The sequence below is a fragment of the Dama dama genome, chromosome 3, assembly GCF_033118175.1.
Source record: "Dama dama isolate Ldn47 chromosome 3, ASM3311817v1, whole genome shotgun sequence".
NCBI classification, from domain to species: domain Eukaryota; kingdom Metazoa; phylum Chordata; class Mammalia; order Artiodactyla; family Cervidae; genus Dama; species Dama dama.
The window spans coordinates 57,066,131-57,094,088 of NC_083683.1; the positions used below are offsets into that span (position 1 = coordinate 57,066,131).

Below are 27,958 nucleotides of genomic sequence, written 5' to 3' on the forward strand. Positions count from 1 at the left end.
GAAAGGCAAGTCAATCAGCAACTGACAAGACTCATTAAGACCAGAGAGTTTATCAGCTAAGATTATACTGAAGAGCTCCTTTTCACTAGACTTTATCATTCTTGGTCCTCTCCACCCTCAAGTCCCATTCTACTACATGACATCCAAAAATGGAAAGCCTCAGTTTCATGAATGTACAGCACAGCTGACAAGATTTTCAAGAGATTTTATATCACTGTTTCTACCTTTCTGTCGTTAACTTCAGCAATTTAAGGAAAAGAAAGGATAAACATTACTATAGCCTTAGATCTTAATATTTCAAACTTTAACCACAATCTGTTCATTTTCTAATTGAATGCAATTTTATTTGCTAAAAGTAGCTCTAAGAGGGAAGTTTACAGTGATATAAGTTTACATCATGAAAACAAGGAAAATCTCAAATGAACAATCTAATCTTATATCTAAAGCAACTAAGAGAAGAATAAACAAAACCCAAAATTAGTAGAAGAATTCATAAGTCTCAGAGAAGAAAATAAATGAAGTAGACACTAAAAAAAACAGAAAATCAAAAAATTAAAAGTTAGTTATTTGAAAAGATAAACAAAATTGATAAACCTTACTCAGAGTCATCAAGAAAAAAAGCAAAAGGGTCCAAATCAATAAAGTGAAAGTGTTAGTCATTCAGCTGTGTTTGACTCTTTGTGACCTCATGGACTGTAGCTCGTCAGAATTCTCTGTCCATAGAATTCTCCAGGCAAGTATACTGGAGTGGCTAGCACTCCCTTCTCCAGGGGATCTTACTGATCCAGGAATCGAATCAGGGTCTGCAGGCAGATTCTTTACTGTTTGAGCCACCAGGGAAGCCCCAAATCAATAAAATTAGCAATGAAAAAGAAGTTACAACCAACACCACCGAAATACAAAGGACCACAAGAGACTGCTGGGTTTTCCTGGTGGCTCAGACGGTAAATAATTTGCCTACAAAGCAGGAGACCCAGGTTTATAAATCCTTAAAAAGGTACAATATCTCAAGAATGAACAAGGAAGAAATAGAAAATATGACAGGCCAATTTTAAGTACTGAAATTGAACCTGTAACTTTAAAACTTTCAACAAACAAAAGTCCAGGACCAGATGACTTAACACATGGATTTTACCAAACACTGGGAGAAAAGTTAATATCTATCCTTCTAAAACTATTTCAAAAACTGCAGAGAAAGGTACACTTCCAAACTCATGGTATGAAGCCACCATCACCCTAATACAGAAAACAGACAAAGGTACTCCCCAAAAGAAAATTACAGGCCAATATCACTGATGAAAAATTCTCAACAGAATATTAGCAAACTGAATCCAACAATTCATTAAAAGAATCATATACCTAAGTAGTCATGTATGGATGTGACAGCTGGACCATAAAGAAGGCTGAGTGCTGAAGAATTGATGCTTTTGAACTGTGGTCCTGGAGAAGACTCTTGAGAGTCCTTTGGACTGAAAGATCAAACCAGTCAATCCTAAAGGAAATGAACCCTGACTATTCATTGGAAGGACTGACGCTGAAGCCAAAGCTTCAATACTTTAGCCACCTGATGCAAAGAACTGACTAAAAAGACTCTGATGCTGGGGAAGATTGAAGGCAGGAGGAGAAGGGGGTGACAGGGGATGAGATGGTTGGATGGCATCACAATCTCAGTGGACATGAGTTTGAGCAAACTCTGGGAAATACTGAAGGACAGGGAAGCATGGCATGCTGCAATTCATGGGATGCAGAGTCAAACATGACTTAGCGACTGAACAACAAACGCCATGATCAAGTAGTATTTACCCCAGAGATACAAAGATTTTTCAATATCCACAAATTAATCAGTGTAAAATACCACATTCACAAACTGAAGAATAAAAGTCATATGATCATCTCAATAAATACAGAAAAAGTTTTTGATAAAATTCAACATCCATTTATGATAAAAACTCTCCAGAAAGTGGGAATAGAGGGAACATATCTCAACATAATACAGGCCATATATGACAAACCCACAGTAAACATCTTACTCAACCCATTTCCTCTAAGATCAGGAATAAAACAAGGATGTCCACACTTTTACTAGTGCAGTTTTGGAAGTCCTGGCCATAGCAGTCAAAATAGAAAGAGAAATTTTAAAAAAAATCCAAATTGGAAAAGAAGAGGTTAAACTGTCACCATCTGCAGATGACATGACACTGTATTTGCTCCCCTGGTAGCTCAGCTGGTAAAAAAAATTCACCCACAATGTGGGAGACCTGGGTTTGATCCCTGGGTTGGGAAAAACCCCTGGAGAAGGGAACAGCTACCCACTCCAGTATTCCGCCAGGAGAATTCCATGGACTATACAGTCCAAAGAGTCTATTTGCGACCAAAGGGTCGCAAAGAGTCAGACATGACTGACAGACTTTCACTTTCATACATAGAAAACCCTAAAGATGCTACCAGAAAACTTCTAGAGCACATCAGTGAATGTGATAAAGTTGCAGGATACAAAATTAACACAGAGAAATCTATTGCATTTCCATACACTCACAATGGAAGATCAGAAAGAGAAATTACGGAAACAATTTCACTTACCATCATCACACCACAAAGATGAAAATATCTACAAAGAGACCTGTCTAAGGAGGCAAAAGATCTATACTCTGAAAATGGTAAGACACTGATGAAAGAAACTGAAGATGACACAAACGGATAGAAAGATATACCATGTTCCTGAACTGGAAGAATTAATGTTGTTAAAATGACTCCCTACCCAAGGCAATTTACAGATTCACTTTGCAGTATAGTATCAAGGTTCCTTAAAAACTAAAAATAGAGCTATCATATGCTCCTGAAATCCCACTCCTAGGCATATATCTGAAGCAAACCATAATTTGAAAAGATACATGCATCCCAATGTTCATCACAGCACTATTTACAATGGTCAAGACATGGAAGCAACCTAAATGTCCACGAACAGATGAATGGATAAAGAATATGTGATGTATATATATTTACTCAGTTATAAAAAAGAACAAAATAATGCCATTTGCAGCAACATGGATAGATCTAGAGACAACCATATTAAGAAAAGTAATCCAGACAGAGAAAGACAAATATCACAGGATATCACTTATAAATGGAATCTAAAAAAATAGATACAAATGAACTTATCTACAAAACAGAAATAGACCCACAGACATAGAAAACAAACTTAGAGTTACCAAAGTCGAAAGTGGGGAGGGATAAATTAAGAAGTTGGGATTAACATATACACACTACTATATGCTTCCCAAGTGGCTCAGTGGTCAAGAATCTAGCTGCTAATGCAGGAGCCACAGGAAACATGGGTTCGATCCCTGGGTCGGAAAGATGCCCTGGAGGAGGATCCCACTCCAGTATTCTTGCCTGGAAAATTCCATGGACAAAGAAGCCTGGTGGGCTACAGTCCATGTGGGTCACAAAGAATCAGACGGACATGACTGAGTTACTGAGCACCCAGGCACTACTATATACAAAGAGAATAACCAATAAGAACCTACTGGATAGCCCAGAGAACTATACTCAATACTTTGTAATAACTGGAACTTCCTTGGTGGTCCAGGGGTTAAGAATCCACCTTGCAATGCAGGAGATATGGATCTGATCCCTGGTCCAGGAACTAAGGTCGCATAAGCTGTGGAGCAACTAACCCTGCATGCTGCTACTACTGAGTGCATGAGCTCCAGAGCTTACATGAAGAACACACATGCCACAACCAGAGTCCACGGCCTCAACAAAGGATCCCACGTGACTCAGTGAAGATCCTGTGTGCTGCAAGTAAGAGCTGATGCTTCCAAATAAATATATAAACAAATACTTTAAAATATATATTTTGTAATAACCTATAAAGAAAAACATTCAAAAAACTAATGCTATCACTTCATGCCAAATAGATGGGAAAAAAATTGGAAAGTGATGGACTTCCTTTTCTTGAGCTCTAAAATCACTGTAGACAGTGACTGCAGCCATGAAATTAAAAGATGTTTGGTTGGATGGCACTACTGACACAATGGACAAGAGTTTGAGCAAACTCTGGGAGACAGTGAAGGACAGGGAAGCCTGATGTGCTGCAGTCCATGGGATCACAAAGAGTTGGAGATGACTGAGCTACTCAACAACAATAATAAAGGAAAAAATTTCAATATATATATAATTAAGCCACTATACTGTATACCTGAAACAAACACAACATTGTAAATCAGCTATACTTCAATTAAAAAGTAAGTAAACAAAATTTTTAAAAATTAAAATTTGCTAAAAAAAATAATCATTTGCAATACTTTGAAAAATAATCCTAGGATTAACAAGACTATCAAAAATAATAGTTTCATATGAAATCAAACAATCTGATCACTGTGTGAAGAGATGAATTACTAATGATCACATGAACCAAAAACAGGAATCTCCAAATGAACTATCCTTTACAGCTTGTCAGTAACAAGCAGAAGCAAATGTTACGCACACATAGGCCTCATCTACCTTATCAGAACTCCAAAATGTTTCCCATAAGCAATTGGTTAAAATATTAAGGTGTAGGTTCCTTATATTAAAAACTTTGAAAAGAATAATTATTAAGTTTTTCCAGTATTTGAAAAATTTATATCATCTGTTGGCATATCACAACAATCAAAATAATAAAATTTAATTTAAAAAACCTCACCTGAACTGGCTCAAGTTCTTCCTTGGTGTCTAGTGTTTGACAGTATACACTAACAAAAATAAAATTTTAAGATTAAAAATATAGCTGGCAATAAAATTGACCATCTTTATATATCAATTTAAAATTCACACTGTTATATACAAATACATGAAAACATATGGAACTCTAAGTAACTATTCATTCCAGATCACAATATTATTGAGTTTTCTAAAAATTATACTGTTATAAGAGAGATCTTTTATGATAAAGAAAGTCAAACTATATGAACAAAAAACTTAGTATGGATATTTGGTCATTTGACAAATGTCTTAATAGTTTAATGATATTATAACAGCTGAACAAACAAAAACTGGAGCTATTATAGAAGAATAAATCCTCTGTATATCTTCCAGTGAATAAAACGGTAAAACAATAATGAACATTTAAATAATATATAACAATATATGATGCTATATTATATATTAATGTAACATATACATCAGATAGATACATTAATATAACCTAGCTAAAACCTACTTGTTTTCTATATCATCAATGCAGAGGTTAGATGGTACACAGTTAGGTGACATTGGAAGTTCTATATCATGCTTTCTTAGAGGCATTTTTATGTCTTTATTCATATTCACGTGCATTGGTTTTCTCACAGTTTCTAGAATGAAAAAAAATATAATAATAAAAAATTATAAGAAAAATAAAATCTTTTTAAAGCATCATTTGATATACTATGTTCATTAAATAAATGCACATTTTAGAAATGTACTGAAACCACCTGTATTCTATATGTGCTAGACGTCATTACAATACTATCTCAGATATTTTGAATCATTCTTTTTACTTTATCATCTTATATACTCCTCTTGAAAGGGGTTCTACTAAATCCCTTCTACTTTTTTCTTCCTCTAATACTTCCTTGACACCCAGACCATATCAGATGTTGTCTTACACATTCTCATAGCGTTATATAGGTTCTCTATTATAACACTTACCATCCTTTGTTGTTCTGAATTAACTCTATTTCCCTCACTAGATTTTTAAAATTTATAGAAGCAGAATCTCTGTCTCTCTTTATAGAAGTCTCTGTTTTGTCTGTTCAGTACTTGTAACAACTTTTCTTTTCTGGGAAATGCTTTTTACACATGCATCAACTATACAGTTCTAGTGGAGACTTTCCACCATTTTATAAAACCCTGCCTTTCGGTAAAAATAATTGGTGACGGGGTAGACATCTAACGCAAGCAGAATTAAGAACTGTTCCCTCTGGTTAGGAGTAATTGTTCCAGTGCTAAGACCTGGGATAAGGCAAAATCCTTCAGTGGAACTTTCAAAAGTTCAGGACCAGTGAAACATCTCTCATTATTTCTCTAATGGCAAACCCAGGAAAGATAAGCAATGTTAGTTTTTTAAGGTAATGTTTTAAGCCCCAATGATGAAGGCAGTCTGAGAGAATGAAGCTAATATCTGAAGTGAGAAAGAATCTTGATTGAATTCAAAGCCTCTGATTCAAGCAGTTTCTGAAGCCCAGCTGCACCACTGACCTTCCTTTTAGTTAAGTACCTTGGTCCTTTCAAGGCTGCTGTAACTGGATGCCATAGACTGGGTGGATTATGAACAGAAATTTATTTCCCGGTCTGGAGGCTGGGATGTCCAAGATCAAGGTGCTGGCAAATTTGGTGTCTGTTGAGGGCCTGCTTCCTGTTTCTCAGACAACCATCTTCTCACTGTGCTCTCAGTGGTAGAAAGGGAGAAAGAGCTCTCGGGTTTCGTTGTTGTTGTTCAGTCACTAAGTTGTGTTCATCTCTTTGCAACCCCATGGATTGCAGCATGCCAAGCTTCTCTGTCCTTCACTATCTCAGACTTTGCTCAGATTCACGTCCATTAAGTCGGTGATGCTATCTAACCATCTCATCCTCTGTTGCCTTTTTCTCCTTTTGCCCTCAATCTTTCCCAGCATCAGTGTCTTTTCCAATGACTTGGTTCTTCCCAAAGTATTGGAGCTTCAGCTTCAACATCAGTCCTTCCAATGAATATTCAGGATTGATTTCCTTTAGGATTGACTGATTTGAATGTATCAGTTCTCTGGCACTCAGCACTCTTTACATCCAGCTCTCACATCAGCACAAGACTACTGAGAAAACCATAGCTTTGACTATATACATACCTTTTTCGGCAAAGTGACACCTCTGCTTTTTAATATGCTGTCTAGGCGTCTCATAGCTTTCCTTCCAAGGAGCAAGTGTCTTTTAATTTCATGGCTGCAGTCACTGTCCACAGTGATTTCGAAGCCCAAGAAAAGAAAATCTGTCACTACATCTACTTTTTGCCCTTCTATTCACCATGCAGTGATAGAACTAGATGCCATGATCTTCATTTTTAGAATGTTGAGGTTTAAGCCAGCTTTCACACTCTCCTCTTTCACCCTCATCAAGAGAATCTTTAGTTCCTCTTCACTTTCTACCATTAGAGTGGTATCATCTGCATATCTGAGGTTGTTGATATTTCTTTAATAAGGGTACAATTGTATTCATGAGAGTTCCACCCTCATGACCTAATGGGCTCCTAAAAGTCCCTCCTGAACCATTACAAGTTGGAATTTCAATACATGAATTTGAATGGGGCGGTGGGGGGGGGCGGGGAGGGGGGGACACAAACATTCAGTTCATAACATTATTTGAATGTCTGTTAGTTGAGCCTTACTTATAAAGTCTTGTTTTAAAGGAGAGTAAAAATACCTCTATCCTCTACCCTTCTAAACTCCCAACTGGGGCTCCTGTGACAAAAGATGGATTAACAAGAGAAAAGCATACAAACTTATTTAATGAGTTTTACACAGAAAATTTCATAAGAAAATGAAGACCCAAAGAAGTGTTTAAACCTGAGTATTTTTACGTTAGGTCTGATGAAGAATGGAAAAGTTATGGAAAATGTGATAGGACAAAAAAGGAGTATGACCACAGTGTATAGTAAATTGGGGAAAAGAGCAGTCCTGTTCATTTAGATTTCTCTCAGTGTCCCTCTGTCTTTGAGATAATGATGTTCCCTGGTTGAGGAACTAAGATCCTGCATGCTGCACATGGTCCAAGGAAAAAAAAAGTAAAAACCGTGTGACTCAAAATTATAGAACTCTTAAAAGAAAATATAGCAAACATAAAGGGTAAGCTCTTTGTCCTCCATTTTGGTCATTTTTTGCATTTGACATCAAAACAAAGGCAACTAAAGCAAAAATAAACAAGTGAGACTACATTAAACTAAAAAGCTACGGCATAGCAGAAGAAACCATTAACAAAATGAAAAGACAACCTAAGGAACGGGAGAAAGCATTTGCAAATCACATATCTGATAAGGGGTTAATATCCACAATATATAAAGAATTCACATAACTCATTAGCAAAAAAAAAAAAAACTAATTTAAATATGGGCAGAGGACTTGAATAGAAATTTTTCCAAAAAAGATATACAAATGGCAAGGGATACTCAATATCACTAATCATCAGAAAAATGCAAAGCAAAACCACAATAAGACATCTTCTCAAACCTGTCAGAAGGAATTATCAAAAAGACAAGAGATAACAAGTGCTGACAAGAATGTGGAGAAAAGGAAACACCTGTGCATTGTTGGTGGCAATGTAAATTGGTTCAGCCACTATGGAGAACAGAATGGCGGTTCCTCAAAAAATTAAAAGTAGACTAACACAAGATTCAGCAATACCCTTTCTGGATATATATCCAAAAGAAACGAAAAAGGATCTTAAAGACAAATCTGCACTCTCATGTTCACTGAAGTATTATTCACAATAACCAAGATATGGAAACAATCTAAGTGTCTGTCAATGGATGAATGGAAAACAAAGATGTGGGGTATACACAAAATAGTCTTTAGCCTTGAGAAGGAAGAAAATCCTGCCAATTATGACAACATGGATGGACCCTGAAAATATTATGCTAAGTGAAATAAGCCAGACAGAAAAAGACAAATACAGCATGGTATCACTTACATGAGGAACCTCTTAAAAAAAAAAGTCAAACTCATAGAAACACAGAGTAGAAAAGTGGTTTCCAGGGGCTGAGGATGAGAGAGAAGGGGAAATAGGCAGAGGCTGGCAAAAGGGCACAAACTTTGAGCTGTATGATGATTAAGATCTTAAGATCTAATGTAAAATGTCAGTATAGTTGACAAGAGTATTATATAAGTGAAGAAAGTAAAATCAGATTTACAACAAAAACTTTTATTCCTAAAGTCCATGAATTATGTATTTACTTTTACTGCAGTAAAAGTTTTTCACTTGTGTAAACCGCTCTGTGGAGGGAGAAACAAAAAATGACAGAGAAAGGAAAAGAGGGGATACTAAGAATACTATAATCAATTTCTATCTATCATTTATGAACTCTTTTAAGCTCTTATTTTAGCACTTGTTTTAAAAATTAAGTATCAGACAAAGGTCCCTTGAGATAGGAAAAAAAATAGTCTGATTAACCTTTTTTATTTACTTAAAGAATCAAAGTGCAAGCCAAAATGAACTTTATTTTGAAGTATTAAGACTACTATAATTAACACCCCAAGAATGCCTGAGAAATTATTTATGTTGTGAGATAGGAAACTAATTATTGAGACAAAAATCTTTTCATCTCTTCCTTTTTAAACAGATTCTCTAAATAGTATAAGATAATAAATACATTTATTTCCTGCTCTTTAGCTGAACTTTGGTAACTAACTGCCAAGACAGAATAATGTAATAACTGAAACAGCTGCACTGTAATAAGTCTAACCATACCTTATAAAATTAATTTTATATAACATTTATACAAACTAAAAATAAAAATAAATGGATTAAGGAATAAGAGACTTTAAGCAAAAATTAACAAATCTTATTTAAGCAGGCAACTAAGTTTTAAAAGTTTCCTTTCCACATCCTTTTGAGTTCTAAAATTACACTTATTGGAAAACTAAATCTTATAATCACAATGAAATTAAAAAAATGGTATTAGAAAAATTTACTTACCAGATGTTTTCTTCTGGCAAGATATCTGATTTACCATATACAGGTTAAGGAGGTCTAAACTGACAGTAGAATTATTGACAGGGGATAAAACTCCCAGTAATTTCATTTTTGATTTTAACCTTTTCTTTTCAAAATATTCCTAAAATAATTATAAATAGAAAGTTATTACAGCAACTATATGGTTTCAGGCAGAATCATAAATAATAAAAAGCAATAATGCAATCAAATAAATAACAATATTTTTATATTCTTGTGACATACTTTATATGTTTACACATGAATTAAAGTCAACCATGAAACTAGCAGTTTGCCTAAAGAGTCTAAATTTCACAGCCTCCTATACTTTTGGTGGTAGAAATGTGAGATAATTCTCATCTGATAGCTTCTATTTCTTTGGAAATATGAGGCAAGGTCATCTAATTAGTATGAAGGAAAAAAGAACAGGGTTGGGGAAGAGAGGCTTGAGGAGACAAAGGATGGTATGAAATTTTCAAAGAGTAAGAAAGTGACATGACTAGAGATCAATCCTTTAGGAAAGTGCCATGAGTCATTTCTTATAAATGTTCAAAAGAATGATCCAAATAGTTTTAACATTAAGTTTTAAAAAAACAGTCTGGAGACAGACTACATTCATAGATTATTTAGTATCAAGTGCCTATGTTACACACAATTCTAGACACAGGAGATACAGAATGATTAAAAGTGGTAAGATCCCTTTTTTATGAATATATATTAATAGGGGTGTGAGAAGAGAAGAGAATCAATAAATTTATAAGAAAATATAAGACTTTGAAAAGAGTGATAAATAAAAGGGAATACTGAAGAAAGAGTAACTGGAGGGTGGGGAGCTATTTAGATGTAGTGATCAGAGAAAGTCAATCTAACAGATACTTTACCTGAGACCCAAATATTGACAAGCCAGACACAAAATATCTCAAGGGAGACTATTCCAGAGAAAGGGACGAAGAGTGGAAGAAAGAAAGTCACTGTGGTTGAAATGCAATGAACAACATGGCGAGTAGTAAAACATAAGGTCAGAGAAGCAGGCAGAATGCAGATCCTTTAGGTCCTCTTAGGCTATAGCTGCATGCGTGCTGCTCAATCATGTCTGACTCTTTGTAGCCCCACGTGTGGCCCACCTGGCTCCTCTGTCCATGGAAGGACAAGAAAAAATTTCTCAGGTAAGAATAATGGTCACGTGAGTTGCCATTTCCTACTCCAGGGGCTCTTCCCATCCCAGGGATTGAATCCACATCTCCTGCATTGGCAGGCGGATTCTTCACCACTATACCACCTGGGATTGTCAAGCTATGGTTAAATCAGATTTATTCTAAAAGCAATGAAAAGCAATTGAGGTTTTTAAGGAAATGATAGATTCTGGCTTGTGTTTTTCTAAAAAAAAAAAATCATGCTAACAATTCTGTGAAGAACAGAATACAAAAAAAAAAAAGAGCAGAAAAAATTTTTGATAAATTCAATGACATTAAAAGTGAGAATTTTCCTTCAAAGATATCATTAAGAAAGTAAAAATAAAAGCTACTGAGTACACATATAACTGACATAGAATTCCTAGATATATAAAAATACAGTAAGAAAAAGACAAACAACCCAAATAAAAAATGAAAGAAATATCTGGAAATGTATCTCATGAAGCAGAAAATCTGAATGAAAAGACAGTCAGCCTCAGTAGTAATAATTTTAAAAAAAGGTTAAATTTACAATAACGCATCATTTCACTGAGGTAATAAATATCCTACTTTCATCACAATCACTCCCTTAACTTTTCTTTAAATTTGACTACCTCTGAGACTTCACTGGTAGCTCAGCTGGTAAAGAATCCACCTGCAGTGCAGGAGACCCCAGTTCAATTCCTGGGTCAGGAAGATCCGCTGGAGAAGGGATAGGCTTCCCACTCCAGTATTCTTGGGTTTCCCTGGTGACTCAGCTGGTAAAGAATCCATCTGCAATGTGGGAGACCTGGGTTCGATCCCTGGGTTGGGAAGATCCCCTGGAGAAGGGAAAGGCTACCCACTCCAGTATTCTGGCCTGGAGAATTCCATGGACTATATAGTCCATGGGCTTGCAAAGAGTCAGACACTACTGAGCGACTTTCACTTGCACCTCTGAACATATTTTTACTGTTTTAGGACATTTTGCAAATGAAATCTCACTGCTTGTATTTTTCTGTGAGTTTCTTCATTTGCTCAATATTCTGTTTTTGAGATTTATCTACAATAATTACATGCAGATGATACATTTTCACTGCTATACCTTGGGTATACCACAAGTTGCTTAACCATTCTACTGCTCCTGGACATTTATTTGGTGCTCCCTTCTCTCTCCCCTGTATCCTGTCCTTCTTCTTCCTCTCTTTCTTCTTCTCTCTTTGTTTGCTATTCAACAACAACAAAGATCCAAAGAAGCATGCACATATCTCAAGCTGCACATATGGAAGTTTCCTTGGGATATATATCACTTTTTTGCAAGATACATGCTCAACTTTACTATGTTATACAATCAATGTAATTATTTTTAAAAAACACTATTTTGAAAAAGTAGGAGATAGGTTATAAGGTTATTATAGTACCCTGGGCAGCAAATGATAATGATGTGGATAAGGGGGCTAATAGTACTGTGAGAAGTGATCAGACTTGGGATATTTTGGAAGTAGATGACAAGAATCAACAATGCTCCATAATTCTGTGCCTGAGAAAAATGGGTAGCTAATTAAGCTATCTATAAGAATGAAGAAACTAAGCTGGTCTTCCAGTTTCACTCAGGTTAACTTATTAACCTTGGAAAAATGCTCCAAAATATCACTGTTCTTGTAACACTATGAGACACAATAAAAATATTTTTTCTTTACCTTCTGCTTTCTCCTTTCCTGCTTGATCAGAACCCTGGTCCTGAAAAGGGAAGCAGGATTATTTTGTAATGATTAAGTAAGTGGTCTCTAAAACAACTGCCATTTTATCTAAATTGAAGATTTGGAATTAAAATCTAAAAGTAACAATAATTATTTTCTGAGAAGAAACTATAAAAATGTTGTCAAGTTATTTATAAAATATATACTGTTTCAAAAAATTTTCCTGGATAAAATATCCAAGAACTAATAAAACAGACTCTAGACCTATGGTGAATACTTAAGCATAAAATAAATCAATTATAAAAATCAAGATAAGCAGAGAAATCAGTGCATTGGAAAGAATGTATCACTGAAATACTCTTATCTGATAGCAACATTCTAGGTCAACACTGCTATTTTCTTTGCCTTTCCTTGTAATTCAATATTCTACTAAAATTAACACAGAATAGAGAGAAGATAAAAATCTATATAGCATCTAACGAAATGTTAAGTTTATTATTAGAGCAACTTCAGTTACATTAGCTACGTGTATCTGAAACCTCAGAACTTCTTTAAAACACTGCTAGTCATTATGGATGTGCTTCAGACCACATAATCTTCGTGCCAAAAACTGCACTGAATCCCAATGATAATGCAGCATTTAAGAGTTATAAAATATTTCCCCTATTAATAATAGTGAAATGCTATAAAACATTTATTGATAATAAAAGCAAATACGCACAATGTATCTTTTGGACATACATGAATTATGGTCTCAAATTCAATATTTAAGAATTATAAATAAAATAACAAAATGTATTCTAGTTATATGATATTATGCAATAACATGAAAATAAAATTGCTAATAATGAGTACCATATATCTTGCATCATTCTAGATACTCCAGAGTCTACATGTAAAAACTCATTTAATCTTCACAGCAACTCTATAAGGTAAGTTCTATTTTTACTCCCATTTTACTGATGAATAAACTAGACATAGAGAGGTTAATTAATTTGTCCAAGGTCACACTGCTAATAAGTGATAGAGCCAGGATTCAAATTCAAGAATTCTAGCTTTGAAATTTTAAATCAGTGCATTCTACTTCCTTCTAAGCATGCTAACTGTGAATAAACAGAGCTATTCATTTTTCCAAATGATTTTCATAAACTACATGAAGGACAGTTCTGAATATCCCTAGACTCTGCTGCTTATTGAACTTATTATTTAACATATTTCCCAACAGATGTCTTAAATTGATCATTTTGAGGTCACTGAAAAATAAATCCAATCTATCATGTTTCATGCTGCATCCTAAGTATACTGTTGGCATTCAAACTTTAGGAAAAAAAAGGAAATAAATTACATTTCATTAACTCATCAAATGCTAAGGCTAGAAAGGACCTTTGAGATTAGTTTATTCTCCATCATTTCAAAACTTAAAAAACTATGGCACAGAAAACAAAGTGACTTTTCAAAGTTCAGAAATATAAGAAGATGCTGTAATAAAACTTCACAATCCAGATTATAAAGAGAAAATAGAAACATCAATTTTGTAAGTAGTTCCACGTTGTAAAGATCAATATAATTAGGGATAAGTCAAAAACTAAATATAGTCTTCTTATGTACAAAACAAATGAACTTATTCCAGGCTGATTTTCCATTATCCAGGACATTATCTTATGGCCTTTACCAAATTCTATGTACTAGATAATCCCCATTTCTATTTGCCTAAGAAAAAATTAATTAGGAATTCAAGATCAATTGCTCTATCAGCCTACTATCACTAAACCACAACAAAAGTAAAAATGGATCCTGATGTATAAGTCAAAGGTAATTTCTTAAACTAAACATTTTAGACTATTATTAAGGCAACAATGTTACTCTAAGCAGTACTCTATGTCTAAATGTTTTACTGAATACAGTCACTTTCAACTACTTACATTAAAAAAGCATATCAGTTAGGATTCATAGTTACAAGAAAGGAAAGCATCTTTGGTTAATTTAAATAGAAAATAAGTTAAAAGGAAGTTGGATAACCGGTAGATCTGCCAAAGGGCTGAGGAGGCAGGTTTGACAACTGGCAGGAACAAGAAAGACGAAGCAGCTGTGATGTCACAGTCAAAACCGCACCAGATCCGTCTCAAAGGGACAGCGCTGCCAGCGCCTGTGACCACCGGGCCCCACTGGCTGCAGTGTCTCTGGTCCTCAACAATGCACAACCACCTCTCCTGGCATCTTCCAGTGTTACTAACCCTGAAATTCAATCCTGCTGCAGCTCCTGCAGCTCCTACAACTAGAATAGGCACCCTGCAGGCCTTATTTCTTTGGGTTACTAACTTTAGTCAAGGTAAAAGATAAATGCATCAGTCTCAGCTTAGATCACATGCCGATTCACTGTTAGCAAAACAGGCTGAAACAGGCATGTTTGGTTTTTCTCTCTTTTAGATTCTACAGAGGTAGGTAGGTGGTGCTGTGTGTGCATGCTAAGTCACTTCAGTTGTGTCTGACTCTTTGTGACCCTATGGGCCATAGCCTGTCAGACTACTCTGTTCTTGGGATTCCCCAGGCAAGAATACTGAGGTGGGCTGTGCCTATTATCAAAATTCACACGGTGAGAAACACCTCAGAAGTAGACAAGCTCAGATACTGGGCTGTCAAAGAGAGTAAATGTCCACTAAAGAGGGGAAAAAAAGTGAAAAGTGGAAGTGGCTCCGTTGTGTCTGACTCTTTGTGACCCCATGGACTATACCGTCCATGGGATTCTCCAGGCCAGAATACTGGAGTGGTGGAGCCATCCTTCTTCAGGGGATCTTCCCAACCCAGGGACTGAACCCAGATCTTCCACATTGCAGGTGGATTCTTTACCAGATGAGCCACCAAGGAAGCCCAAGAATACTAGAGTGGGAAGCCTATCCCTTCTCCAGCAGATCTTCTCGATCCAGGAATTGAATCAGGGTCTCCTGCATTGCAAGCAGCTTCTTTACCAGCTGAGCTACCAGGGAAGTCCCATTAAAGAGATGTACAGTTAAAATAGCTAACAATCCAAAAGTGATTTTTTTAATTTGGCTATGTCAGGTGTGTATTTGTACGTATGTACTTATATGTGTGCATGTTGGGAGGGCTCTCCTTCTCTCTCTACATATATACATATTCCTAACAGTTGCTTCTAATGGTTTCACTTAGATTAACATTAAAATAAGACAACAAAGTTGTTTCTTTCTCCCAAGGGTTAACCAAGATTGTGTCAGACAGAAAAAAATTTTCATCTGCCCTTCTAGGTTCTTCTGACTGGTCTAAGAATTAAGTTGACATGAGACACATTAACAGGAGAAAGCCAAGCTAAAGTTTAACAACATGTATGCATGAAAGTGGTGGTTTAGTCACACAGTCAGGTCTGACTCTTTGCAACGCCGTGGACTATAGCCTGCCAGACTACTCTGTCCATGGGGATTTTCCAGGCAAGAATACTGGAGTGGGGCCATTTCCTTCTCCAGGGGAACTTCCTGACCTAGGGATCGAACCCTGGTCTCCTATACTGCAGGCAGTCTCCTGCATTGCAGGCGGATTCCTTACTGACTAAGCCACCAGGGACACAGGGAAGCCCCTCCAAGTTAGTTGCTCAGTCATGTCTGACTCTTTGCGACCCATCAGGCTCCTCTGTCCATGGAATTTTTCTAGCAACAATACTGGAGTGGATTGCCATTTCCTTCTCCATACATGAAAGAGACCATAGAAGACTGAGTAACTAACCAAAATGGCTAAAGTCCTCACCTTAAATACCATCTTCACCTGAAGACACAAAAGGATATTGGGAATAGTGGTTTGGGACTTCACAGGGGAGAAAGGCAATTCATACGGTGATGGAAAAGCAAATGTTTGGTACATAAATGTTTGATGGGCCATGCAGACAATGGAACACAGATTGGAAACTGATCTGCAGGTCCTGCCGGGTTTCCCACATCACACCCAGTCCATATTTGCAGATACCTCTGATGACAGCTCTGTTCTGGGAACAGACTCCCTATATGAAATATTTGCAAATTTTATATCTGACAAGGAATCAATATCTAAAATATGTAAGGAACTAGGAACTCATATTACTCCATAACAAAAATGCAAGTAACCCAATTTAAAAATTGGCAAAGGACCCAAATAGACACTTTTCCAAAAAAAGACATACAAATGGCCAAGAGGTACATGAAAACATGCTCAACATAACTATCAAGAAAATGCAGATTAAAACCACAATGATTTATCATCACATACCAGTTAGGATTACTTTTATCAAAAAGAAAAAAGATAAATGCTAGGAGTACTTCCCTGGTGGTCTGGTGACTAAGACTCCTATTCCCAATGCAGGGACCCGGGGTTCAATCTCTGGTCAGGTAAATAGATCCCACACGCACCAACTAAGAGATCCTGAGTGCTGCAACTAAGGCAGGGTACAGCCACATAAATAAATATATAAATAAATGTCTTTTTAAAAAGAAAGAAATGCTGGGAAGTGGAAAAGAGGAACCCCTGTAAACTGCTGCTAGCAATGTAAATTGGTGCTGTCACTATGGAAACCTGAAGAAGCCAATGGCACCCCACTCCAGTACTCTTGCCTGGAAAATCCCATGGGCGGAGGAGCCTGGTAGGCTGCAATCCATGGGGTAGCGAAGAGTCGGACATGACTGAGCAAGTTCACTTTCACTTTTCACTTTCATGCTTTGGAGAAGGAAATGGCAACCCACTCCAGTGTTCTTGCCTGGAGAATCCCAGGGACGGTGAGCCTGGTAGGCTGCCGTCTATGGGGTCTCGCAGAGCCGGACATGACTGAAGTGACTTAGCAGCAGCAGCTACAGAAAACAGTATGGAATTTCCTCAAATTAAAAACAGCTACCACGTACATGATTCAGCAATCCCACTTCTGGGTATGTATCCAAGAGAAATCAATATCTCAAAGAGACAGCTTTAGTCACGTGTTCATTATTCCATAGCCAAGATATAAAAACAATCTAAGTGTTCATCAACCATAGTTAGAGATGAATATATCAAGAAAATGCAGTACATATATACACAATGGAATATCAATGAGCTTTTTAAAGAAATCAGGGACTTTCTTGGCAGTCCAGTGGTTAAGATTATGTGCTTCCAGTGCAAATGGTGGAGAACGAGGATCCCACATGTGGTGTGATGTGGCCAAAAAAATTTTTAAAAAAAGGTGTTTAACAAAATGAAATTATGTCACTTGCAATAATATGGATGAACTTGGAGGGCATTATCATAAGCAAAATAATCCAGGCAAAGAACAACAAATATCACATGGTAACAGTTATATGTGGAATCTGGAAAGAAAAAAAAAATCAAACTCAGATTCGGAGAATAGAAAAATGTTTCCTGAAGGGTGGGGAAATAGGGAGGGGAAGCTCTGTAAAAAAGGATACAAATTTTCAGTTACAAAATGACTAAGGTCTGACAATCTAAGGTATACCATGGTAACTACAGTAGATAATGTTGTATTGTATAATTGAAATTTGCTAAGAAAGGAGAACTTAAATGTTCTCACCAAAAAATAAATCTGTGAGGTGATGGATATAGTAATTAGCTTGATGAGAGGAATACTTTCACAATATATGCATATATTAAATCATCATGTTGTATACTTTAAATGCCTTTTATTTTTATTTGTCAATTAAAGCTCAATAAAGCTTGAGAGAAATAAAGTAAGATAGTAATCTTACTGTGTTTTCTTTTTTTTTTTTTTTTCTTACTGTGTTTTCTAATACCCCTAAATAATAGGGGAAATAATGGATTTCATATCTGACAAAGAAAGATGTCCACATAATTAAAACAGCTTGCCATTTTAAAAATATGAATCCCCAGAAGTCATCTGCTTAGTTTTGCTGTTGTCCAGTCGGTAAACCATGTCCGACTCTTTGCGACCCCATGGACGTCAGTGCACCAGGCTTCTCTGTCCTTCACTATCTCCTGGAGTTCGTGCAAACACTATGTCAATTGAGCCGATGATGCCATCCAACCATCTCATTCTCTGTTGTCCTCTTCTGCCGCCCTCAATCTTTTCCAGCATCAGCATCATTTCCAGTAAGTTGGCTCTTCACATCAGGTGACCAAAGTATTGGGGCTTCAGCTTCAGCATCAATCCTTCCAGTTAATATTCAGGGTTGATTTCCTTTAGGATTGACTGGTTTGATCTCCTTGCAGTCCAAGTGACTCTCAAGAGTCTTCTCCAGTACCACATATCGAAAGCATCAATTCTTCAGCACTCAACCTTCTTTATGGTCCAACTCGGATATCTGCGTGACTTCTGGAAAAACCATAGCTTTGACTAAATGGACCTTTGCTGGCAAAGTGATAGCACTGTTTTTTAATATGCTGTCTAGGTTTGTCATAGCTTTCCTTCCAAGGAGCAAGTATCTTCTAATTTCATGGCTGCAGTCACCATCTGCAATGGTTTTGGAGCCCTCAGGAATAAAAATATGTCACTGTTTTCACTTTTTTCATTTCTATTTTCCATGAAGTGATGGGACCAGATGCCATGATCTTAATTTTTGAATGCTGAATTTTAAGTGAGTTTTTACACTCTCCTCTTTCATGCTAACCAAGAGGCTCTTTAGTTCCCCTTTGTTTTCTGCCATTAAGGTGGTATCATTTGCATATCCAAGTTGTGGATACTGCTCCCAGAAATCTTGATTCCAGCTTGAAATTCATCCAGTCCAGCATTTGGCATGATGTACTCTGTATAGAAGTTAAATAAGTAGGGTGACAATATATAGCCTTGACTTACCCCTTTCCAAATTTTGAACCAGTCCATTAATCCACATCTGGTTCTAACTGTTGTTTCTTGATCTGCATACTAGTTTCATAGGAAACAGGTAAGGGAATTCTGGTATTCCCATCTCTTGTAAGAATTTTCCATAGTTTGCTGTGATCCACACAAAGGCTTTTTCATAGTCAATGAAGCAGAAGTAGATGTTATCCTGGAACTTCTTTGCTATCTCTATAATTTAATGAATGTTAGCAATTTGATCCCTGGCTCCTCTGTGTTTTCTAAACCCAGCTTGTACATCTAAAATTTCTCAGTTCACATACTGCCTAATTTGACTTACTGTGATATTAAATATGTAACTAACAGCCATGACTATATTTTAAACTCTCCTCAAGTTTATGTAAATATTCTCCAATATATTTTACTACAAAGTACACTAAAACACAGCACTGATTCTTAGGAATACTTAGGAGCATGACTTCCATAGCTTGTCCAACATTCAGATTTCAATCTTGTTCTCCATTCCTTCACTTCATATATTCCAACACAACTAAATTAAAATATATGTTTCTCTTTTTCATATATAGATACTTCTCTCACCATATTTTTGTATTCAAAACTTTTAATACTTTATGGCTTCATTCAAATGATAGTTTTGTCATGAAATTTATATGTACTTTACATAAAATAATTTTAAGAGTACTTCTTATTAGAAGTACATCTTGAAATTTCAGCTACCAGAGAACTGGCAGTGGTAAAGTGGAAATGAGGCTCATTCTTTTAATGATTATTATGCTATTTAGGAAAATGGATTTTTAAAAACACATACTGCAACTATATCTTTCAAGTTTGAATGAACACTATTAGTTGCCATTATAGCACATAATAAAAAGAAAATCAGTAGGTCATAATGTCTTCATAAAACACTACAAGTTATCAATTCTAAGAAGCAGGAATATAGATATTTGTTACATTATTTTTGTTAAGAAAAAAAGTAGAACAGGTGTAAAGAGGTTAACAGAGGGAAAGAGGGGAAAGAAGGGAATAAAAGTAAGGGAGCAAGTGAGGGAGGGGCAGAGAGAGACAGAAAGAAAAACTGCTGAGTACAGAAATATATCAGGGCATTCTGCTCCTTGCTAGTCTTTCTAATAAGAAAATATTTAAAGCAAAATGTTAAAGAAATATTTTCTTTAGGGGAAAAAAGACACAAAGGCAATAAAGTTGTCTTAGAAATATAAAACACAATACTAACGTACATTTTACATAGATATGCAGGAACTATTGAAACAACTGGGTTGGCCAAAATGTTCCTTCTTCGTTAACCCAACTGAACTTATTGGCCAACCCAATACATCAGGGGTTTAAAATTATAGGTGTCATATGCCTTAATTATCAGTCTTGAACTATTCTGTTTCTTTTTTTAAAATTTGCTTAGTTTTTAGTGCCATGGTGCCATGCAAAAGAAACTGTTTCCAGTTTGTTAAAATCATATAATAATACCTTAAGTGTGATTAAAAGTGAAAAATATAAATAAAATCAATACAGTAATAACAAATGAAAGATAAAATTTTATGGCTCATGTTAGAAATTAACATTAACTTAAAACATCAAAATCTAGCACTGTTAGCTAGCAGACTTATTAAGATTCAGGGCAGTAACTAGCCTAGAAAAAGTACTTATGTTGGCTTTCCTTAAAACTAAAGCCGGTCTACCTGATGTGTTAGGAATACTAATGATATATTTTAGAATATAATTTTGAATAAATTCTTCTCTTATAATACCAGAAAAAAGTTTTTAGATGTGTATATACTATAAAAGGCAAAGTATAGTAAAAAATTTGGCAAATCAATATGGCAGAAACACATGTATTAATGATACTCAGAATACAGAGCCTCATTAAAATAAGTTCTTAGATACTTAATTCTTAAGAGTACTTTCACAAAGAAAACCATTTTTACAGTTACAGGCTGTAATGATAAACATGAGCGGCCATCTCTTGAATCACATAGTGCAAGAGATTTTAGAATGTGAATGATACCCCAAAATAGGTGTCTATTTCAGGATATTCACAATGAGTTTTTAAAACATTATTTTCAGTAATTACAATTCACTAAAACATTCAACAGCTGACATTTTTTCATTCCATTCAGGGGATATTTTCAGTAAAGATTTCCAACAGTTTTTGAACAAAATGTCATCAAAATTTAGAGGACATGCTTACAAAAATGTTCAATATCAATGCAGGACAAACAGACTGATTCATAAAGCAATTCATTTTGGCTGTTCAGTCACTCACGTGTGTCTGACTCTTTGAGATCCCATGGACCACAGCATGCCTGGCTTTCCTGTCCCTCACCATCTCTTGGAGCTTGCTCAGATTCATATCCATTGAGTCAGTGATGCCAGCCAACCACACCATAAGGACTTAAATGCTTGTAAAATTCAATTAACGAAAGGCGGCAAAGACAGCTTATAACGACATGTGTAAGTATTTCTTTGTATTCAACATTAGTATTGTCTCAAAAACTTTGTAATTCAGATATATTAACTGTGTATCTATAAAATTACTTGAAATTTTGATAACTTCAGTTTTTCTGTTTGATAAAATATCAAGACTCTTTGGATGGAAGTATGAAATATCTATAAACTACAACCAATTCCATGTATATCTTGGTTATATAGGATACATAATTCAGTAAGAATCCTGTTTTACCCATAATGCCATGATCCACCAAATCTGTGTTCATATTATCTTTGTAGAAATAATTTTATCTTTAATGTTCTACAGTTCCATGTATCAAATTACTGTCTGAAACTATAACCTCCTTAAAATAACTAACTACTAAATCTGAAAGTAAATCGTACACTTTTTCAGTAGATTTGTGTCTTCAGATTGTTATGTGGTCAATGATAAAGCCATGAGAGGTGATAAATGCTGGCACATACCATGTACACAAGTTACAGATTCATATCAACTTTAATGAAAAACAAAATATTAGAACTTAATTTATCATTAAGCATTAGTTCTTTATTTGAGCTCCATGCTGCCAAAAAGTTCACAACAGTTTTACCCAAAAATATAACAAAAGAAAGTAATTGTTGACAGAAGCACTATAGCAACAACATTTCAACTACCCTTTGTATGTTCACTGACAGGTCTGACAAGCCTCTATTCCTTGTAGATATTTCACTGACATCTAATCTAAAATCTTCCATGTTTCTTATTGGTCCCAACCCCAGGCATGGTGGCTGTACAAATCTCTCTAACCTTAGCATCAATGGTACAACTAGCTGTTAAAACAGTAGCCAGCAGGGATTGTTGTAACTGTTGTATTAGTCACTAAGTTGTGTCCAACTCCTTTGCGACCCGTGGACTGAAGCCCACCAGGGTGCTCTGTTCGTGGGATTTCCCGGGTAAGAATACTGAAGTGGGTCACCATCTCCTTCTCCAAGGGAACTTCCTGAGCCGGGGATCAAACCCATGTCTCCTGCATTGGTAAACAGATTCTTTGCCACTGAGCCACCCTGCCCGCCAGCAAGGATAGCAGCATTAAATACTTCGCCTACTCCAACAAGTTAGGTCTTGTGAGCCACTCATATCCCAGCACACCTTATTTAACAGCACGTGCCGATAAAATAAACAAACAACAAAGTCCTACTGTACAGCACAGGGAATTATATTCAATATTCTTGTAATAAACCACAAAGAATATGAAAAATAGTATGTGTATATATATGTGTAACTGAATCACTTTGCTGCATACCAGAAATGAATACAACATTGTAAAGCATCTATATTTTATTTAAAAATAAAAATAAAGGACTTCCCTGGTGGTCTAAGTGGTTAAGTATCCACCTGCCAATGCAGGGGACATGGGTTCGATCCCTGCTCCTAGAAGATTCCACATGCCATGGGGCAACTAAGCCTGTGTGCCACCACTATTGAGACTGCACTCTAGAGCCTGTGAGCTACAACTACTGAAGCCTTCATGCCTAGAGCCCACGCTCCACAACAAGAGATGCCACCGCAATGAGAAACCTATGCACCACAACTAGAGAACAGCTTCTGCTTTCTACAACTAGAGATTGAAAACTCAGCGCAATCAAAAATTAAATAAAAAAATTTTTTTAATTTTATAAAAAGAATAAAAATAAAACCCCACACACCCCAAAACTCCTCCAAGACAAAAGCTGAACTGGACTTGTTACTAGGACTACAAGCATAAACCATGACTGTCCCAAGCAACTGAGATGACCTTCACTGCATGGCGGTGGTGTAGTTGCTAAGTCATATCTGACTCTTGTGACCCCATGGACTGTAGCCCACCAGGAACCTCTGTCCATGGGACTTTTCAGGCAAGAATACTTAAGTGAGTTGCCATTTCCTTCTCCAGAGGATCTGATCCAAGGATCAAACCATGGTCTCATGAATTGCAAGTGGATTCTTTACCAACTGAGATACCAGGGAAGCCCTGTTCACCATATATTTAAGTATTATCCCATTTAACAGATGAATAAAGAGATGTAGAGAGACAGAGGCTAATTTCCTGTAAAGAGAATTTACCATAAAGCTTAAGTTTCATGGCACTTCACTTGAATATGCATGCCCCTTCCAAGTCCTATCATAATTTTGTAATCACAATTAGAATTTTTTTACATAAAGTGGGCTCCTTACAACCTAGATCTGTCCTTGTACAGAGAGGTTTAATAATCAGCCCAAATTCACATAGCCTGCAATATCCAAAAGGAGTTAGCACTAGTATAGATTTCATTTAGAGACTATATCGCCATTATCAGAAAATGAAAAAATAGTATTAGTTGTTTTTAGTTCTGCAAGCAGAATTCTAACTGATATATCTTGGGAGTCTTGCTGTATTCCAAGCTACACACTACTAACACCACAAATCGTCATAAAACGCCACTTTCATTATATTACTTCTGAATTTGAATGAGTCCTCAATAGCTAACAGATCAAATTTCAACTTTTCAGTCTGTCTTTCACTTCACTATCAAGCAGACACCACACACATTTTAAAATATTTAAATGTATAATGTTATCTCAAATTACTTATGTAGTATTTATTTTCTTGTTGTCTTTTTCCATATGAAGTTTCACTTTTGCTTTCTACTTTGCCAAATCTTACCTAAAACTATCCTATGTTTTACTATTATTCACAGTATCTATTTTTTAAATTACTTATTTTAGCCTCTGATCTTAAACATTTGCAAGCTTAATGGCATGTGATATTCCCCCTCTCCCAATAAACTATTAACTATAGAGTCAAATCTATCATTGACTAAATTTCAATTATCTTGTACCCCCACCTGGCACAACACCTGATGCATAGTAGTAAGCAAACATTTTGCACAGATGAATGTTTTAGGCCTACATTTAGAACTGCAAACCTCTCCATCATCTAAATATAAATAAGATTTTATATGTGTCTTTCTTATAACACTGGTTACAGTCTTTAGATTAAAGTTATAAAAGTTATATAAGTTATAAAAAAGTTGATCTCATTCTGAATAGCATATTATGGCCCAAAGACTGGTTACATCTTTATATTCTACCTCCTTCTCCTCTGTCCTACCACCTTCATTTCTGAGGTAGCTATGAATTTGGTGAAAGAAGTCACCGGTCAGTAAACAAGGAAAATAAAAGAGAATATTTTCCAAATTTAAAGAATCAGCACTTATACCTGACTTCTCTCAAATTTACACATTAACCTGAGTAGAAAAATATAGGGTCTTGGTGGTGACTTATAAAAAATACAAAACAAAAATTAGAGTTCTAGGTCAAAAATTCCCAGATAAGTAAAAAAATTTTTAATTGGTAACAGTGACAAATTACTGATATTTTAATTTCATATGGAGAAGGCTGGAAAGGGCACTTTATAATAAAAAAAAAAAGTAAGAGAAATATAATTTTAGGACAGTCTATTAAATTGAAAAATCTGACATTTTCACTGATTAGCAAATTTCAGGGACAGTAGATTGGGAACTGCTATCAGAGATACATAAATTAGTTTCAACTTAGATAAAATATCGTTACCCTAAATGAGACTTTGCTTGAAATGAAATGTTATGCCATTTTACAAAGATGTCCAAGCCATAACACTAAAGAAAACACAAGTAGTTTAAAAAGTAAGGTTCCCTTACTTCTTCCATAGCCCTTTCCCTAACAACAAAAGACATGTATGTATAACTAACTGGTAGAGTCCTAAATTGAAAAGCAGCAAAAAGTCAAATGCCAAGTTTATTTTATGCCAAGGAAAACTGTAAAGACCTTTGCAATTGTAAAGATCCTTCTATTAGATGATTCTGCAATTAAACTTAATATATATCAGGTTCCTATAATATACAAGAATACTCTGCTTCAATTTAATGCATGCAATCAAGTTGCTATGGCTAAAACATAAACTTGTTATAGCCCGGTTCATTCATTCCCTTGACAAAAACGTATAGGTCCCTTAAGTGCTTTTCTGTCCTTATACAGACCCCGTTACTATCTGTTATATAATTCTTCCAAGTTCTTTAATACCTCCCCCCTGAATCCAACTCTTCTAGGAACTACTGCTAAAGATTAGGTCTCCAATTTGATTATTTGTCTTACCTCCTTTTCAACTTTTAAGGACCTGTATCTCATCGCTTCCTCATGGTATTTGTTCTGTGCAGTACTGCTGTCCTTCAAGACTTAATATAATTTCCTGCTTCTCAGTTCTCTAAATATCTACAGCCCTTTATTTATTTATCCACAGGCCTCTTTTACAAGACTCGTGTTTAGAACCTGCCTGCCGATGCAAGAGACATAAGAAATGCTGGTTTGATCCCTGGGTTGGGAAGATTCCCTGGAGGAGGAAATGGCAACCCACTTCAGTAGTCTTGCATGGAGAATCCCATGGACAGAGGAGCCTGGTGGGCTACAGTTCACAAAGTCACAGAGTTAGACATGACTGAAGCAACTTAGCAGGCACAGTGGTTAAGCACACAAGACCTAACTCTGCCACTGACTAGCTAGGTGATCTTGGACAAGTCACTTAACACTAGTGGTTTCCCCATCATTAAAATGAGGATACATTTGTACATACCTCATAGGGTTCTTGTTAAGAAAAAAATGAGCTAATATACAAAAAGAACAGTGCTTGTTAGATATTAAGTGCTATTTATCCACTATTAGAGTCATTTACCTAATTCTAATCTCACCATTCTACCACATATTCTTTTTGTGGGCCAAAATTATATCCTTTTATATCTGAATCCCCCTATACAGACTATCAGTGCCTTAAATAGGACATATTTGTTGAATACTTATGTTGAATATTATGACAAAGCAGTTGTTCTGAGGGAACTCAGTAAATGTTCTCCAGTTAATTCCTTTGTCTATATTTTAAGTTCCGAATAGTTCTCAAAACGTTCAACTGCAAAACAATCCTAACATCAGAGGAGAATAAATAAGTACTCCAGGATGGTCTAGTAAAATAATTAAAATTTCTATTCTATAGCAGCACCAATCAGCTGTTAGTGATTACTAAGCCTTGTCTGGGACTCTGAGGCCCTTTAGGGTCTCAAGATCAGACACCATGATCAACTAATCTTGTCGACAGTATTAATAGAAAGTGGAAATACTCATTGTTTCATTACCAATCTGGGTTTGACTCTAAGGAGCCCATTCACCCCTTCCACCCTCACCATGCATGAGAAATTTATTTTATTTTATTTTTTTTTGAGAAATTTATTTTAAAATTGCATATTTTATCTTAAAATTTCACAGGAGTTTTGCAATTTGCTCTATAATGTACCCAAGATAGTTTACATTTTAAAATATTATTTTCCTCTTATCTCTGAGTAAAACGGATGCTCAAAGGAGATGTGTCTGTCATGTTTTTTCTGTGGTTTCTTAAGTGCCCTGGTAACTAACAATTCTAAGTACAGTAATATCTCATTTTAAGAAACACAGTCTTTGACTACAAATTTCTTGTGGTATGCTCTAGTCAAATCCTCCCAATAGCAACTCCCCAAATACTACTCCCCGAATAATCAGAAATTTGAGATATATGACAGAGTAAGAATAGCACCAACATTTTCAGGCTTAAAATGTAATACATTTTTAAATGCTTCAGCATTTGTGAAACGACTTATTTAATAGTCACATTTTAAAGATATTATAATCAAGTTGTATGAAATTATAATCATACATCAAGTAAATCTTGCAAAGCCTGTGTGAGAATTTTCACTTTTCTCAAACTGTAAGTTTGATGTTACAACTTACTTTCTAGCCAGAAATAATGAAGATAAATTTCTACAATAAAATGCTAACATATTCTTCAACAGGATAAATGCATCTACTAAAATTATTGGGCACAGTTACAATATTTGGTGAATGCAAAAGATGTCTTTCCTCTTATAAAATTCATTAGAATTTAAATGTGTTATATTACATCCATATACTACTCTCCTGGGTCTACTTGTAAAAAAAAAAAATGTATTTAATGGCTCAGTTTCAATCAGAACAATTTTTTTCTATCAAGGAATCTGATCAAATTAAATTCTAGGCCTACATAATTTCCATCCTGAGGACTTCAAGGTCAACAGCAACGAATAGGTTATATAAAACTAAATTTCCAACCTATTATGCTTTACTCCTAAACACAAAA

General features: G+C 35.6%; 1 protein-coding gene across 1 annotated transcript in view; it reads right to left on the minus strand.

Annotated features, from left to right (window-relative positions):
- REDIC1 (regulator of DNA class I crossover intermediates 1) overlaps positions 1 to 27,958 on the minus strand; it is a 76,110-nt gene that overhangs the window by 42,894 nt on the left and 5,258 nt on the right. Inside the window, 4 exon segments of the mRNA XM_061124152.1 lie at positions 4,688 to 4,736; positions 5,204 to 5,336; positions 9,685 to 9,823; positions 12,551 to 12,590. Coding sequence (XP_060980135.1) covers positions 4,688 to 4,736; positions 5,204 to 5,336; positions 9,685 to 9,823; positions 12,551 to 12,590 — 361 coding nt within the window.